The sequence below is a fragment of the Prionailurus bengalensis genome, chromosome A3 (genome assembly GCF_016509475.1).
Source record: "Prionailurus bengalensis isolate Pbe53 chromosome A3, Fcat_Pben_1.1_paternal_pri, whole genome shotgun sequence".
NCBI lineage: Eukaryota > Metazoa > Chordata > Mammalia > Carnivora > Felidae > Prionailurus > Prionailurus bengalensis.
The window spans coordinates 58,762,534-58,777,370 of NC_057354.1; the positions used below are offsets into that span (position 1 = coordinate 58,762,534).

At 41.6% G+C, this 14,837-nt stretch overlaps 1 protein-coding gene across 2 annotated transcripts in view; it reads left to right on the plus strand.

Moving 5' to 3' along the window:
* The first annotated feature begins 10,454 nt into the window (after positions 1–10,454).
* RNF149 (ring finger protein 149) overlaps positions 10,455–14,837 on the plus strand; it is a 30,137-nt gene continuing 25,754 nt past the window's right edge. For both annotated transcript variants that reach the window (XM_043603135.1, XM_043603136.1), the window contains exon 1: positions 10,455–11,077. In XM_043603135.1, coding sequence (XP_043459070.1) covers positions 10,621–11,077 — 457 coding nt within the window. In that variant the 5' untranslated portion in view covers positions 10,455–10,620. The remainder of the gene's footprint in view (positions 11,078–14,837) is intronic.

The following is a 14,837-nucleotide window of genomic DNA, read 5'->3' on the forward strand; positions in this document are numbered from 1 at the left end:
AGAGAGAGGGACAGAGGAATCCAAAGTGGGCTCTGTGCTGACAGCAGAGAGCTTGATTTGGGCTTGAACTCACGAACTGAGATCGTGACCCGAGCTGAAGTCAGATGCTTAACCAACTGAACTGTCCAGGTGCCTCTTAGTTTCATTCTTTTTTCATTCTTTTGCATGTGGCTGTCCAGATTTCCCAGTACCATTTGCTGAAGAGACTACCCCTTTCCCATTGTATATTCTTGACTTTTTTTTTTGTCATAAAGTAATTGACCGTATATGAATGGGTTTATTTCTGAACTGTTGACTCTGACCATCAATCTATGTGTCTATTTTTATGCCAATACCATACTGTTTTAATTATTATAGCTTTGCAATAGAGTTTGAAATTAGAGAATGTGAGGCATCCAGCTTTTTGTTCTTTCTCAAGATTGTCCTGGCTACTCAGGTTCTTTTGTGGTTCCAAACTGTGGAATGGTTTGTTCTATTTCTGTGAAAAAAGCCATTAGTGTTTTGATAGGGATGTCACTGAGCCTATAGATTGCTTTGGGTAGTAAATTCTTTCAATCCATGAACGCACAATATCTTTCCATTAATTTTTGTCATCTTCAGTTTCTTTCCTTAATTTCTTGTAGTTTTCAATATACAGGTCTTTTACCTCCTTGGTTATATTTATTCGCATATCTGTTATTCTTTCTGCTGCAATTATTAATGGGGTTGTTTTCTTAATTTCCCTTTTTGGTAATTCATTATAAGTATATAGAAATGCAACAGATTTTCATGTATTGATTTTGTATCCTGCAACATTACTGAATGTATTATTTTGAACAGTTTTTAACTACATTTAGACTTTATACATTTAAACAATTTTAATTTTATTTTATTAATTTTTTTTAATTTACCTCCAGGTTAGTTAGCATATAGTGAAACAATGATTTCATGAGTAGATTCCTTAATGCCCCTTACCCATTTAGCCCATCCCCCCTCCCACAACCCCTCCAGTAACCCTCTGTTTGTTCTCCATATTTAAGAGTCTCTTATGTTTTGTTCCCCTCCCTGTTTTTATATTATTTTTGCTTCCCTTCCCTTATGTTCATCTGTTTTGTCTCTTAAAGTCCTCATATGAGTGAAGTCATATTTGTCTTTCTCTGACTGATTAACTTCACTTAGCATAATACCCTCTAATTCCATCCATATAGTTGCAAATGGCAAGATTTCACTCTTTTTGATTGCCGAGTAATACTCCATTGTATAAGTATACCACGTCTTCTTTATCCATTCATCCATCCATGGACATTTGGGCTCTTTCCAAACTTTGGCTATTGTTGATAGTGCTGCTATAAACATGGGGGGTGCATGTGCCCCTTTGAAAAAGCATCCCTGTATCCCTTGTATAAATACCTGGTATTTATAAATACCCAGCAATTGCTGGGTTGTAGGGTAGTTCTATTTTTAATTTTTTGAGGAGCCTCCATGCTGTTTTCCAGAATGACTGCACCAGTTTGCATTCCCACCAGCTGTGCAAAAGAGATCCTCTTTCTCTGCATCCTTGCCAACATCTATCATTGCCTGAGCTGTTAATGTTAGCCATTCTGACAAGTGTGAGGTGATATCTCATTGTGGTTTTTACTTGTATTTCCCTGATGATGAGTGATGTGGAGCATTTTTTCATGTGTCGGTTGGCCGTCTGGATGTGCTCTTTGGAGAAGTGTCTATTCATGTCTTTTGCCCATTTCTTCACTGGATTATTTGTTTTTTGGGTGTTGAGTTTGATAAGTTCTTTATAGATTTTGGATACGAACCCTTTATCTGATATGTCGTTTGCAAATATCTTGTCCCATTCTGTCAGTTGCCTTTTAGTTTTACTGATTGTTTCCTTCACTATGCAGAAACTTTTTATTTTGATGAGGTCCCAATAGTTTATTTTTGCAAAAAGAAAATTACAGACCAATATTCCTGATGAACATAGATGTAAAATCCTCAACAAAATACTAGCAAATTGAGTTTCCATTGCCTTGGGAGACATGTTGAGTAAGAAGTTGCTGTGGCCAAGGTCAGAGATTTTTGCCTGCTTTCTCCTCGAGGATTTTGATGGCTTCCTTACACTTAGGTCTCATCCATTTTGAGTTTATTTTTGTGTATGGTATAAGAAAGTGGTCTTCATTTTTCTGCATGTTGCTGTCCAGTTTTCCCAGAACCACTTTCTAAAGAGACTGTCTTTATTCCATTGGATATTCTTTGCTGCTTTGTCAAAGATTAGTTGGCCATACGTTTGTGGATCCATTTCTGGGTTCTCTATTTTGTTACATCGATCTTAATATCTGTATCTGTGCCAAGTTTGAACAGTTTTATGGAGTCTTTAGGGTTTTCTATGAAAGAGGAACTATTACAACTGATAGTAGAGAAATAGAAAGGATCATAAGAAATAATTATGAACAATTATAATACTCCAACAATTAGACAACCTAGAAAAATGGGCAAATTCCTAGAAACAGATGGCTTACCAAGATGAATCATGAATAAATAGAAAATCTGAACAGATCAATTACTGATAAGGAAATTGAATCAGTAATCCAAAACCTAGTAACACACAAAAGTCCTAGACCAGATGGCTGCATTGGTGAATTCTACCAAACATTCAAAAAAGAATTAATGCAACCCTTCTCAAACTCTTCCATAAAATAGAAGAGGGAACTCATTTTATGCAGCCTATACTACCCTGATACCAAAACCAGACAAGGATGCCACAGGAAAAGAAAATTACAGGCCAATATTCCTGATGAACATAGATGTAAAAATCCCCAACAAAATACTAGCAAATTCAATTTGTAATGTATTTTAACAATATATTAAAATAATCACACACCATGATTGAGTGGGATTTATTCTGGAGATGCCAGGCTAGCTCAATGTGCAGGTTAGTCAGTGTGATAACCACATTGACAAAATGAAGTATAAAAATCATATGATCATCTCAATGGATGTAGAAAAAGCATTTGACAAAATTCAACATCCATTTATGATAAAAACTCTCAACAAAGTGGGTGTAGAGGGAATGTATGTCAACATATTAAGTCCATATATGGCAAGCGCACAGCTAACATCACACTCAAAGGTAAATGCTGAAAGCTTTTCCTCAAGACAAGGATGTCCACTATCACCACTTTTATCCAACATATGTTGGAAGTCCCCGCCAGAGCAATTAGGCAAGAAAAGAAACAAAAGCATCCAAAATGGAAAGGAAGAAATAAAACTATCACTATTTGTAGATGGCACTATTTGTAGATGGCCACCACCCAAAAGAACAAAGAATGGGAGAATTCTCACATACCTAAGATTGTAAAATTGCAGATGAGATTCTTTGCCAATGCATGTATTATGGAGTCAATAAGTGAGACAAAGAGCCATTCAAAAAACACAAAATTCTTGCATTGGGGGTTATGAATGACACTGTCAGTCTTTACACCAGCCTCACCCTCTAAGGTATTTCTTTAGTGGGGATTCTTTTGCACACTGTGAGGGAGATCTTCAAGCACACTGATAGGTAGTACTTGTATTTGAGTAGGCCAATGTAGATTTAAAACTTTTCTATTAAATATCATTTTGAAAAAGTTAAAATATCTATAGAGGTGAAAAAAACTTTATCCAGTCACAGGCAAAAGAGGAAGGAGGAAGGAAGGAAGGAAGGGCAGAAAGAAAGAAAGAAAGAAAGAAAGAAAGAAAGAAAGAAAGAAAGAAAGAAAGAAAGAAAGAAAAAGAGAGAGGAAGGAAGGAAGAGAGGAAGGAAAGAAGGAAGGAAGAGAAAGAAAGTCAGCTTATCTTGATAGCACAATTAAAGTCTCTGGTGTGAATAAAATAAAATGTGGTATATTACACATTTAAATAACATTTTTTTAATTACAAGTTTGAACTCCATTAAGAATAATATTACAGCAGGGAGCCTGGGTGGCTCAGTTGCTTAAGGGTCCAACTTCGGCTCAGGACAACGAACAAAATAACTGGGTACTTTCCCCTGTTTGATATTTTTAAAACTTCCTCATTTTCTCCCAAGTAATGATCAACAGCAAAATGAAAAGGGACCAGGGGGTCACTTTTAAGTAAAAAGCAGTAAAAAAGATACATACCCAAATAAAACCACTCCTATTATTTGCCAGTCAGATTGGCAAAGGTCAGAAAGTTTGCACATACATTATGTTGGAGTGTACTCTCATACACTGCTGGTGGAATGGAATTTGGTAATACCTCTGTGGGAGAGCACTTGGGAACATATACCAAAATTGCAAATGCACTAACCTTTGCATCCACCAATTCCACTTCTAGAAATCTATCTATAGATAATGTGTAAGGGACATATGGGCAAAATTCTTTATAGCAAAATTATTTGTAATGGCAAAACGTTGATAATGGCCTAAATGTCCATTGGTAGGGGACTCGTTAAATACTTGATGGAAAAACTGAACATACAATGAAACCCTATATAGCCTAAGGAAGGATGAGGGTGTGTTTTACAAGTAAATGAAAAATGCAAGGTGCAAAGTAGTGTATAATATTCCACCGTTTGTGAGAAAAAGGTATACATATAAACATATGTATAACATATAAACATATAAATTAATTTGTTGTATAAGTATGGACTTATATTGGAACAGTCTATAAGAAACTAGTAATACTGTTTGCCTTGATTTGGGTAGCTGGGACAAGGGGTGCAATGAGCATTCCCTATTGTATGCTTTGAATTTTGAATCATGAGAACATACTATATTAAAAAGAAGGTTTTTTTTTAACATATCTATCCTTTGGACTAGCAATTTCACTTTTAGGAAGTGATCCTATGGGAGAGACATTACATGACTAGTTAAGTTTTCAATGATAAATATTATAAATTTTAAATATTGTAATATTATTTGTAATATAAATATGGAAAAATTTATAAGATTTTCCATATTATGTTCTCATTTATAATATGGAAAAATAGAAAACAACTTAAATGTCCCAAAACAGGATTAATTATAAAAATAGTGCTGCTTTGGGGGCACCTGGGTGGCTTAGTCCATTAAGTGTCCGACTCTTGATATCAACTCACTTTTTTGTCTTAGGGTTGAGAGTTCAAGCCTTCCATTGGGCTCCATGCTGGGTATGAAGGCTACTTAAACAAAACAAAATACAGTGCTGCTTTCAAATGATGAAATATCATGTAGTCATTTCAATGATCTTGGAGAGGGACACCTGGGTGGCTCCGTCAGTTAAGCATCTGACTTCGGCTCAGGTCATGATCTCACGGTTCATGGGTTCAAGCCCCACATTGGGCTCTGTGCTGACAGCTCAGAGCCTGGAGCCTGCTTCAGATTCTGTGTCTCTTTCTCTCTCTGTCCCTCCCCTGCTTATGTTCTGTTTTTCTCTATCTCTCAAAAATAAATAAATGTTGAAAAAAAATGATAAAATAAGTGATCATAGAGAAGTATATTCATGACGTAGAAAAATGTTCATAGTGTATTCATGATGTAGAAAAATGTTCATGAGACTTTGCTGAGTTCTTAAAAGGCAAATAAACAAAACAAAATGCACTGTATTTTGTCATTTTAAGAAAATTTACAGGAAAAGGGCCCCTGGGTGGTTCAGTTGGTTGACTTTAGCTCAGGTCATAATCTCGCAGTTGGTGAGTTCTACCCCCACATCAGGCTCACTGGTGTCAGAGGGAGCCTGCTTCGGATCCTCTGTCCCCTCACTCTCTTCCCCTCCCCTGCTTGCACTCTCTCAAAAATAAAAAAAATTAAAAAACACTGAAGAAAATTTATAGGAAAAAAATTATAGGGACATAGAAAAAAGTCTGGAATATGGTTTACCAAAATTTGGCAGCATTTCTCTGGTATCATTATGATATTTTCAATCTTCTTTCAATTTATCTATACATTCTGATTTTTTTTTAAGTTTATTTTGAGAGAGAGAAAGAGAGCATGCGCTCATTTGCATGTGAGCAGGGGATGGGCAGAGAGAGGAGAGAGAGAATCCAAGCAGGCTTTGCACCCAACTAAGCCACCTAGGAGTCCCTATATCTTCTGATTTTTTTAAAAACAATGAACATGTATTATTATATGATTAATGGGGGGGGGGGGGAAGCCAGGGGACAGATTGTGGTCTCTAAAGAGCATTCCCTACTAAAAGGAAACAAGTGTCCTCAGGGAAATGGCTGATGCTCTGCTGACTACAGAAAGCAAGGAAGATATCAAAGGGGCCAAGTGGATTTTGGAGCCCATCTAAAGAGGTTCCCACTGACCAGCGATGAGAGACTTCAATAAGTGGACTCCAGTAAATGTGGGCTACAATAAGAATAATCACAGCAAAGGATTGAAACTCATCAAGTATGCTAAATTTATGCATCATAAATGACAATTAAAAAGAATTCTCTTACCTGGCTCTATAGTGCAATGGATAGTGCATTGGACTTCTAAAAAGAATTCTCATTAAGGGAGGTTAGGGATTTAGTATTCTGAAAACTGATAAAGGAAAGAAAATTTTAATCTGGCTTTTCTATATAAATTGTCCCTGAGGGTAACCTTATTTGGTGAAGGGAAGTTTCTCTTTATAGAAGTATTCTAGCAAATAAAATGAAGAAGTAATGATAGAATATCACCACTTGGCAAACACTTAATGAAACAACAGATTTAGGTAGTGATCATTAATGGCAACTAACACTGCAAAAAAAGAAAGACACTCCAACATGATGCCACCACGTGGAAGTACACAGCACCCCCTTTTTTTGCCCAGAAATCCAATTTGTATCAGAGACCCCTTGATCTAACCACCAGGTCACGGGAAGTACAGGGGATAGAGGAACATGGTAGATTGTCATCAGCCAATGCAATCAGCCAAATACAGAATGTGGGAAATTATACAGGACAAATCATCCAATTCTTCAAAAAGATGGGGCGCCTGCGTGGTTCAGTTGGTTCAGCGTCCCAACTCTTGATTTCAGCTCAGGTCATGATCTCACGGTTCATGGGTTCGAGCCCTAATTTGGGCTCTGCACTGACAGAATGGAGTCTGCTTGCTCTCCCTCTCTCTCTCCTTCTCTTGCTCTCTCTCTCTCTCCCTCCCTCCCTCCCTCTCTTTCCCTTCCCCCCCCCAAATAAATAAATAAACTTAAAAAAAAGAAGGAAAAAAACTTATGAAAAAAGGAAACTCAAGACACATTTCCACCAAATGCAATGTGTGAACGTTTGAACCTTGATCCAAACAAACTCAATGTAAGATACCATTCAGGAGACCATCAGGAAATTTGTGCACTTACTGGATATTTGATATTAAAGAACTGTAGACAATTTATTTAAATATTGTGATAATACTGTGATTATGTTTTTATTTCTAAAGGTACATATGAAAATGTTTACAAATAAAATATGTCCAGAATATCCTTCAAAATAATCCAATGGGGCAAGCGGAAGTGGCCAAGAGTATATTTGACATGAAGTTAGCCATGAGTTGATCATTGTTGAATTTAAATTATAAGTGCATAGAGCTTCATTACACTAGTCTCTCTACTTTTGGAAACATTTGAAATTTTCTGTAATAAAACAATCAAAAGAAAAGATAATGAAACCTGCACCTATCTCCCCTGTAAAGAGTGTGTAAAGAGTGTGGTGGGGGTGAGGCCTGTCAGCTTTTCTTTTTGGGACAATAGAGAAGGGGAAATTAAAGAGGCTGAATGGCACTTGGCAGCTAGTCTAGGGGACAAAGGCCCTAATGGTTTAAGCCAGTGGTGGCAGCTTTGGAACCAGCTCAGGCCTGTAGCTGGTAATGAAAAACTGAAAACCAAGAAGCTAGGGTGAGCCTCAGGGCTTAAGAGCCGCAAGGCCTGTTCCTGTTAGCCTGTTGAACTTCTCTGAGCAACAAACCTGTACTCAGTTATGAGTCCCTTAAATCTGAAACAGTAAAAAGGAGCTATTTTGCTCATTTAACAAACATGGATTACACGCATAACTGTGCTTGCTGAGGTAGGTAGGTAGGTACTGTGCTCGCTGTCATGAAAACAGCAGACACAATCCTTGCCTTTATGATATAACAAGGCTAAAAACCTGTATTTGGAAAGCAGTATTGCTGTTATAACATTAACATATAAGCATAGCATACCTAAGCAACATGGAAACTAAGAGGAGCACCCAAGTTTGTCTTTAGGAACCAAAGAAGGTTTCACAGAAGAAATAGCTTTTGAGATAAAACTTGAAGACTAAGTTGGTGTTTGCCAGGACAAAAGCCAGGAGCAGGAGGATTTCAGAAAGAAGGAAATGAATTTGCGAGACATAATGTGAAACTACAAAGGCAGATTCTGGGAACTACAACTATTTGTTTTGCTAGACCATAATGTGTGTGTCTGAGGAACTGTTCTCTAGCCTGCTTGCCCTTCTAGGCCTGGGACAAGGGGAAGGCCTTAAGCCTTCCTTTAAGCCTTTAAAACTAGTTTCCTGATGGGAAAGGGACAGGAGATTTAACTTCAAGGAAAGCTATGGGTTATGGGTCAGGCTGCATTTTACAGCAGTTTTAAAATGGAGTCCAAATGGGGTGCCTGGATGGCTCAGTCAGTTAAGTGTCCGACTTCAGCTCAGGTCATAATTCGCCATTTGTGGGCTGGAGCCCCTCATGGGGCTCTGTGCTGACAGCTCAGAGCCTGGAGCCTGCTTGGGATTTTGTGTCTCCCTCTCTCTTTGCCCCTCCCCTGCTCATGTTTGTCTCTCTCTCTCTCCTTCAAAAACAAACATTAAAAAAAATTTTTTTTAAACCTCCCCAAAAGAAAAGCCCAGATGTTTTTATGGGGTTTTATTAATAATACATAAATAAATCAATAATAAAATGCAGTCTAAGAAGTAAAATAAGTCAGAAAAAGATACGTATCATATGATTTCACTCCTTTGGAATTTTTTTTTTTTTAATTTTTTTTTCAACGTTTATTTATTTTTGGGACAGAGAGAGACAGAGCATGAACGGGGGAGGGGCAGAGAGAGAGGGAGACACAGAATCGGAAACAGGCTCCAGGCTCTGAGCCATCAGCCCAGAGCCCGACACGGGGCTCGAACTCACGGACCGCGAGATCATGACCTGGCTGAAGTCGGAGGCTTAACCGACTGCGTCACCCAGGCGCCCCATCCTTTGGAATTTAAGAAACAAAACAGATGAACACAGGGGATGGGAATGAAAAATAAAACAAGATAAAAACGGGGGCAAACCATAAGAGATTCTTAAATATGGAGAAAGAGGGGAGGTGAGAGGAGGGATGGGCTAAATGGATGAGGGGCATTAAGGAGGGTACTTGTTGGGATGAGCACTGGGTTCTACTCCTAAAACCAATACTATACTGTATGTTAACTAACTTGAATTTAAATAAATACGTTCTTAAAAAATACAGCCCAAGAGAGGCTAATAATAAAAAGGAGAAAGTGAGAAGGTTTAAGGCACAACAAAAACCCTGCTATGAGTGGCAACAGCCTACTTCCTTCAATTATAGATCCTTGTAGAAGGAGGAAGATGAGTCAGTCAGAAATTAATGTTCTAAACTTTTCCTGCAGCAATAAGGCTTTGTATCCACGGCAGTTTTAAATGGACTATCGCCCAGTATTTCTTTCCAAATATTTATTTACTGCTATACAATTTAAGTGCTCATCTAAATAGGTAGTTAGATGCACTTATTTCAAAACTGCAGATTGCACATAAAATACCATAATAGAAAAGGCTGTTGTGAGCACAATGCTTGAGAGAAGCTACAGGGTATCAATTAGCATTAAATAATTGGCCACCAAACGTATCAGGAAAATATGTGCAGCTTGGTTCTAGACAAGCAAGGCCTCCGCCAAGTGCCTTCCACGGAAATTCATTCATTCATTCACTCATTCATTCATTCATTCATTCATTTATAATGTTTATTTTTGAGAGAGACACAGACAGAATGCGAGTGGGTTAGGGGCAGACAGAGAGGAAGACAGAATCCGAAGCAGGCTCCAGGGTCCGAGCTGTCAGCACAGAGCCGCACGCAGGGCTCGAACCCACGAGCTGGAGATCATGACCTGAGCCGAAGTCGGAGGCTCAACCGACTGAGCCACCCAGGCGCCCCTCCACTGTAAATTCTTCATAAACATTCGCTGGACGACTCTACACAACCGCGCTCCCATGCCCCCCGGGCCCGCACGCCGAGGAGCTTCCCGTTTCTCCGACGGCTACTTCCCCTGGCTTCGGGGGCCCTGGAGGTCCTGTTACACAAGCTCGGCGTCTGGCCACCGGGCCCCCAGTGGCGCAAGCCGGCGAGTGGGTTGCCAGCACCCGTCCCGGCGTCACTGGACCGCCTAACTGCCAGAACCAGACAAGCTCAAGGCACTGAGAGGGTCTGACTCAAGCCAGCACGCGCTGCTCGCCCGCCGGGGGAGGGCTCCCCGGCGGGGAGGGGCCAGGAAAAGCCCCGCCCCACGCCCCGTTCCGCCAGGTGCGCGTGCGCCGCGGCCCCGCCCGCCCCCCGGCCTGGTTTTGCGCTGCTCGGCGGAGAGCGTCTTTTCTTCGCTCTCTGGCGGCTTGCACGCGCCCTCCTTCCGGACCTCGGGAGTCGCGCAGCTCCCGGCCCGGTCTCCTCCCCGACTGCCTGGCTGCGGGGCCATGGCGTGGCGGCGGCGGCCCGAGGCCGGCGTCGGGGTCCGCGGCGCGCTGGCGCTGCTGGCGCTGGCTGTGTGCGCGCCCGGGGCCCGGGGGCGGGCGTTCGAGTGGTATTCGGCCGTGGTGAGCACCGAGTACGTCGACCCGTACACGAACCGCACCGTATGGAGCGTCTCGGAGAGCGGCCGCTTCGGCGACAGCTCGCCCAAGGAGGGCGCGCAGGGCCTGGTGGGCGTCCCGCGCGCGGCGGATCGCGACCCCGAGGGCTGCGCGCCAGATACCCGCTTCCTCGTGCCCGCGCCCGGCGGCCGTGGAGCCGCGCCCTGGGTCGCCCTGGTGGCGCGCGGTGGCTGCACCTTCAAGGACAAGGTGCTGGTGGCTGCACGGAGGAACGCCTCGGCCGTGGTCCTCTACAACGAGGAGAGCCACGGGAACCTCACCGTGCCCATGTCCCACGCGGGTAAGCCGAGGTCGGGGGGCGCGGGGAAGTGGCGGGGGGAACTCTGCAGCCTAGTCATGGCCCGCGGCCCTCTCGTCCTCGGCCTTGACCCCCGCCTCCCAGGGGCAAGCAGCGAAGGGGCCGGGAGCGCGGTTCTGATGGCCTCTGGCCGTTGAGAACTACGGGGGAAGCTCTAGGTTTGCGCCCTGTGACACCCCCCCCCCCCCCCCGGGATGCTGTAGGAAGTTAGACGGGCCTCCAGACAAAATCAGATCTTCGCCTTGGGCCCTTCAAGTGAAAGGAGGTGCCATCTGGAGGAGGGCAGTGGGGAGAGAGAAGGAAATTAAAACCCACCGAAAGAGGATTGTGGTGGAAGGTCTCATGATTGCTAATCATGGGTCCCTTTCCATTCTTCGTTGCCCAGAGTCAGGTGGGGTGAGAATTGAAGCTCTTTCCTAGCGCGCTCCAAGGTCTGGCAGCCCCTTCACCAACGTAAAGTGGTGATTGGTGGCACTCTGTTTTCTCCACTTTAATAAAGCGTGTCCGAATATTCTAAACTTTCGAATCAGAAAATCTGGATTTAAGTTCAGGTATGCTTTCTCGCTCTCTACATTAAGGTTAATACTGGCGCGACTGCCAGTTAGGTTCCTTGAGTCTTGAGTTCAGATGAAATTTTTCAAGTTGTGTACATTCAGTAAAAGATCTTGCTCTTTGCCAGGCAGTACTTCCCACACACCTATTCCCCTCAACAGGTTCTATCTTCAAGCAGTGATGACAGTTTAAAAGTCTTATTTTGCAAGAAGACATCCTCAGAACTGAATTCCGAGTCCCATAGGAGCAGTACACAGCAGAGTGGACATATTTCTGTTATGACTTCTAAGATCATGACTCTTGACTTACTGTGATTAAAGTCTTTTTTAAAGTTGCTGCTGTTGCAAGTCAGACATCCTTTTTCCTGTACTTTTGTTTTTCATTCTGCTTTGATTTTTTTTTTTAATGTTTTATATTTGAGAGAGACAGCGAGCAGGGGAGGGGCAGAGAGACAGAGACAGAATCTGAATCAGGCTCCAGGCTCTGAGCTGTTAGCACAGGGCTTAAACTCCCGAGCAATTGAGATCATGACCTGAACCAAAGTCAGCCTCTTAACTGACTGAGCCACCCAGGCGCCCCTTTGTTTTGATTTCTTAAAGGCAAGTTAGAACTTAACTAGAATGAGGACAGAAAAGTGACTTTGGATTTGGCCTATTTTAGCAGTGATGGGAATGGAAATCAGTTGAGAGGTGAGAAAATGGAAACTGTTAGAACAACTCTTCCAAGAAGTTTGACTGGGACGGCTCAGGAGGTGCTGAGAAATGGGCAGAAACTATAGGGCAAGTGAGGGTAGGGTGAACAATGGTAAGCCATGTTTGATATTGGATGGAAGTGATGTATCCAGGATAGAGAAGAGGTAACCACTCATGTGGTGGCAATGGGTGAGGCACCACCTTTGGTACAATTATTACAGTGATTACAAGTCTACCTAATTGTTGTACCCAAGTCATGTTTCCATAAGACTACCATGAAAAGCCCTATCAGACTTCACAGAGCATTCCTGATACATCCTATTGATGGTTTTTCCCAATTTTAGTAGTTCTGTCAAAAAGGTTAGTGTGTCAGGATTCTGATTCTGGGTCCTTGCAATCTCTTTTGAGTCTACAGCATCTTCATTTGGACCTTTTCTTCCTTCCTTCCTTCCTTCCTTCCTTCCTTCCTTCCTTCCTTCCTTCCTTTCATGTTTAGTTATTTTTGAGAGAAAGCAGGGGAGGGTCAGAGACTCCCAAGTGGGCTTCACACTGTCAGCACAGAGCCTGACATGGGACTTGAACCCACAAACTGTGAGATCATGCCCTGAGCCAAAACCAAGCATCAGACACGCAACCAAATGAGCCACCCAGGTACCCCAGGACTTTTTCTCTTCAGTGGCAGGCTCATCAGCTACAATTTTCTAAATTTGTTTACTGCATTTTTTGATAATGACATTAACATTTTTCCAGGCTAATAGCACTTGCTTTAAAAATGATTCAGCCGCCTTGCTTGCTTATACTAGTGACACAAAATTTGTCCAGGCCCAGAAAAACACCACATCGATGTTTATTTGAAATCCTTTTCTTGTTTCTATTCCCATTATCAGTGTCCATTCAATCCCTTTTCTGTGACAGTAATTGTTTGAGAAAAAAGACAAAAGTAACAGCTTTAGCAATTTTTTTTGAATGTGTGAAAGTACCCAGTGTGTAGGTACTGTGCTCAGTGCTCTTCATTCAGTGTGGCTCACTTAATCCTCCTGACAGCTTTTTGAGGTAGGTACTTTAACCCCTTTTCACAGGGCCCAAGGTAACAGGGTGATCTGTATATATAGCCACATCATTCTTTGTTGTGGGAGAGGGTTTCCTGTGCATTATGGGATGTTCAGGGTTTCTGGCCTCTACCTACTAGATCCCAGTAGTAGTGTCCTGTTATGACAACTGAAAATGTCTCCAGATGATACCAAATGTCTGAGGGGAGAAATGATGACGGAATCATCCAACATTTGAGCCACTGACTTAAAGGGAGATTAATTTGGTAGCAATGTGACCAGGGCATTAGACATGAAAATCTTCAGAGACTCTTGTCAGACTTTTGGGCTAGTCTAAGTAGAAATACAGTTGACCCTCGAACAACACAAGGCTTAGAGGTGCCAACCTCCCATGCAGTTGAAAATCTGCGTATAACTTTTGACTTCCCCAGAACTTAACCAGTAATAGCCTCCTGTTGACTGGACACTTTATCAATAACATAAACAGTCAATTAACATATGTTTTGGATGTTATATGCATCGTATACCGGATTCTTACAATGCAGTAAGCTAGAAGGAGGAAAATGTTATTAAAATCCTAAGGGAAAATACATTTACAGTACTGTACTGTATTTATTGGAAACATTCCTTGCATAAGTTGATCTACACAGTTCAAACCTGTGTTGTTCAAAGGGTCATCTGTATAAGGGCCAATATTATAGTGGTGACCAAAGGAATGGAAAGGAATGACCTTCATACAACTTGGCCCAACTGGGGACAAGGGTACAAATGTATCATGACTTTTTGAGAATGGAGTAGCATTAAGAATGGAAAGAATGGAATTAACTCAGAAGACAAAGTGGCTTTGACATACTTGAATTTAAAATGTCACACAGAACCTTGAATGCAGCTCAAGTTTAGGTTTCTTGCATTTTGTCAAGATGTGGCTAGAGACAGTAAAAACCACGGATTTCAATGGTTTGGGTGTTCCTGTGTATTACTGTTGTCCTACAGAATAGGTAGAGGTGGCTGCTTGTAAAATTGAATCGTGATAGTCTTTTCCCAAATCTCAAGGAGAATTTCACCAGTTTTTGTTTGTTTTTTTTTTAAACCTGTTGCTTGACTCTACTAAATCCAGTATAAGATATTTTGTGCTCAAATCAGTTTTTTACTGTGGTTCTAAAAAAAAAAATCATCAAGATAATATTCTATCAGAACAACTATAAGGACTGTTTAATTAATCCCCTGTTAATTAATCTTAATTTCCTTTACTTTAGCAGACAGGATAATGAGCAGCCACTTTGGGCCAACTATTGTGCTTGCTCAGGGATAGAAATGCATAAGACACATGCCTACCTTTGAGGACTTTGGGGCATGGTAAGAGCGATAAACAGCTTTCTAGATAATATGGTTTGGACCTTGATGGAATTATATGCTTAGGAAACAAAGAAAGGACATGTAAAGCAGGTA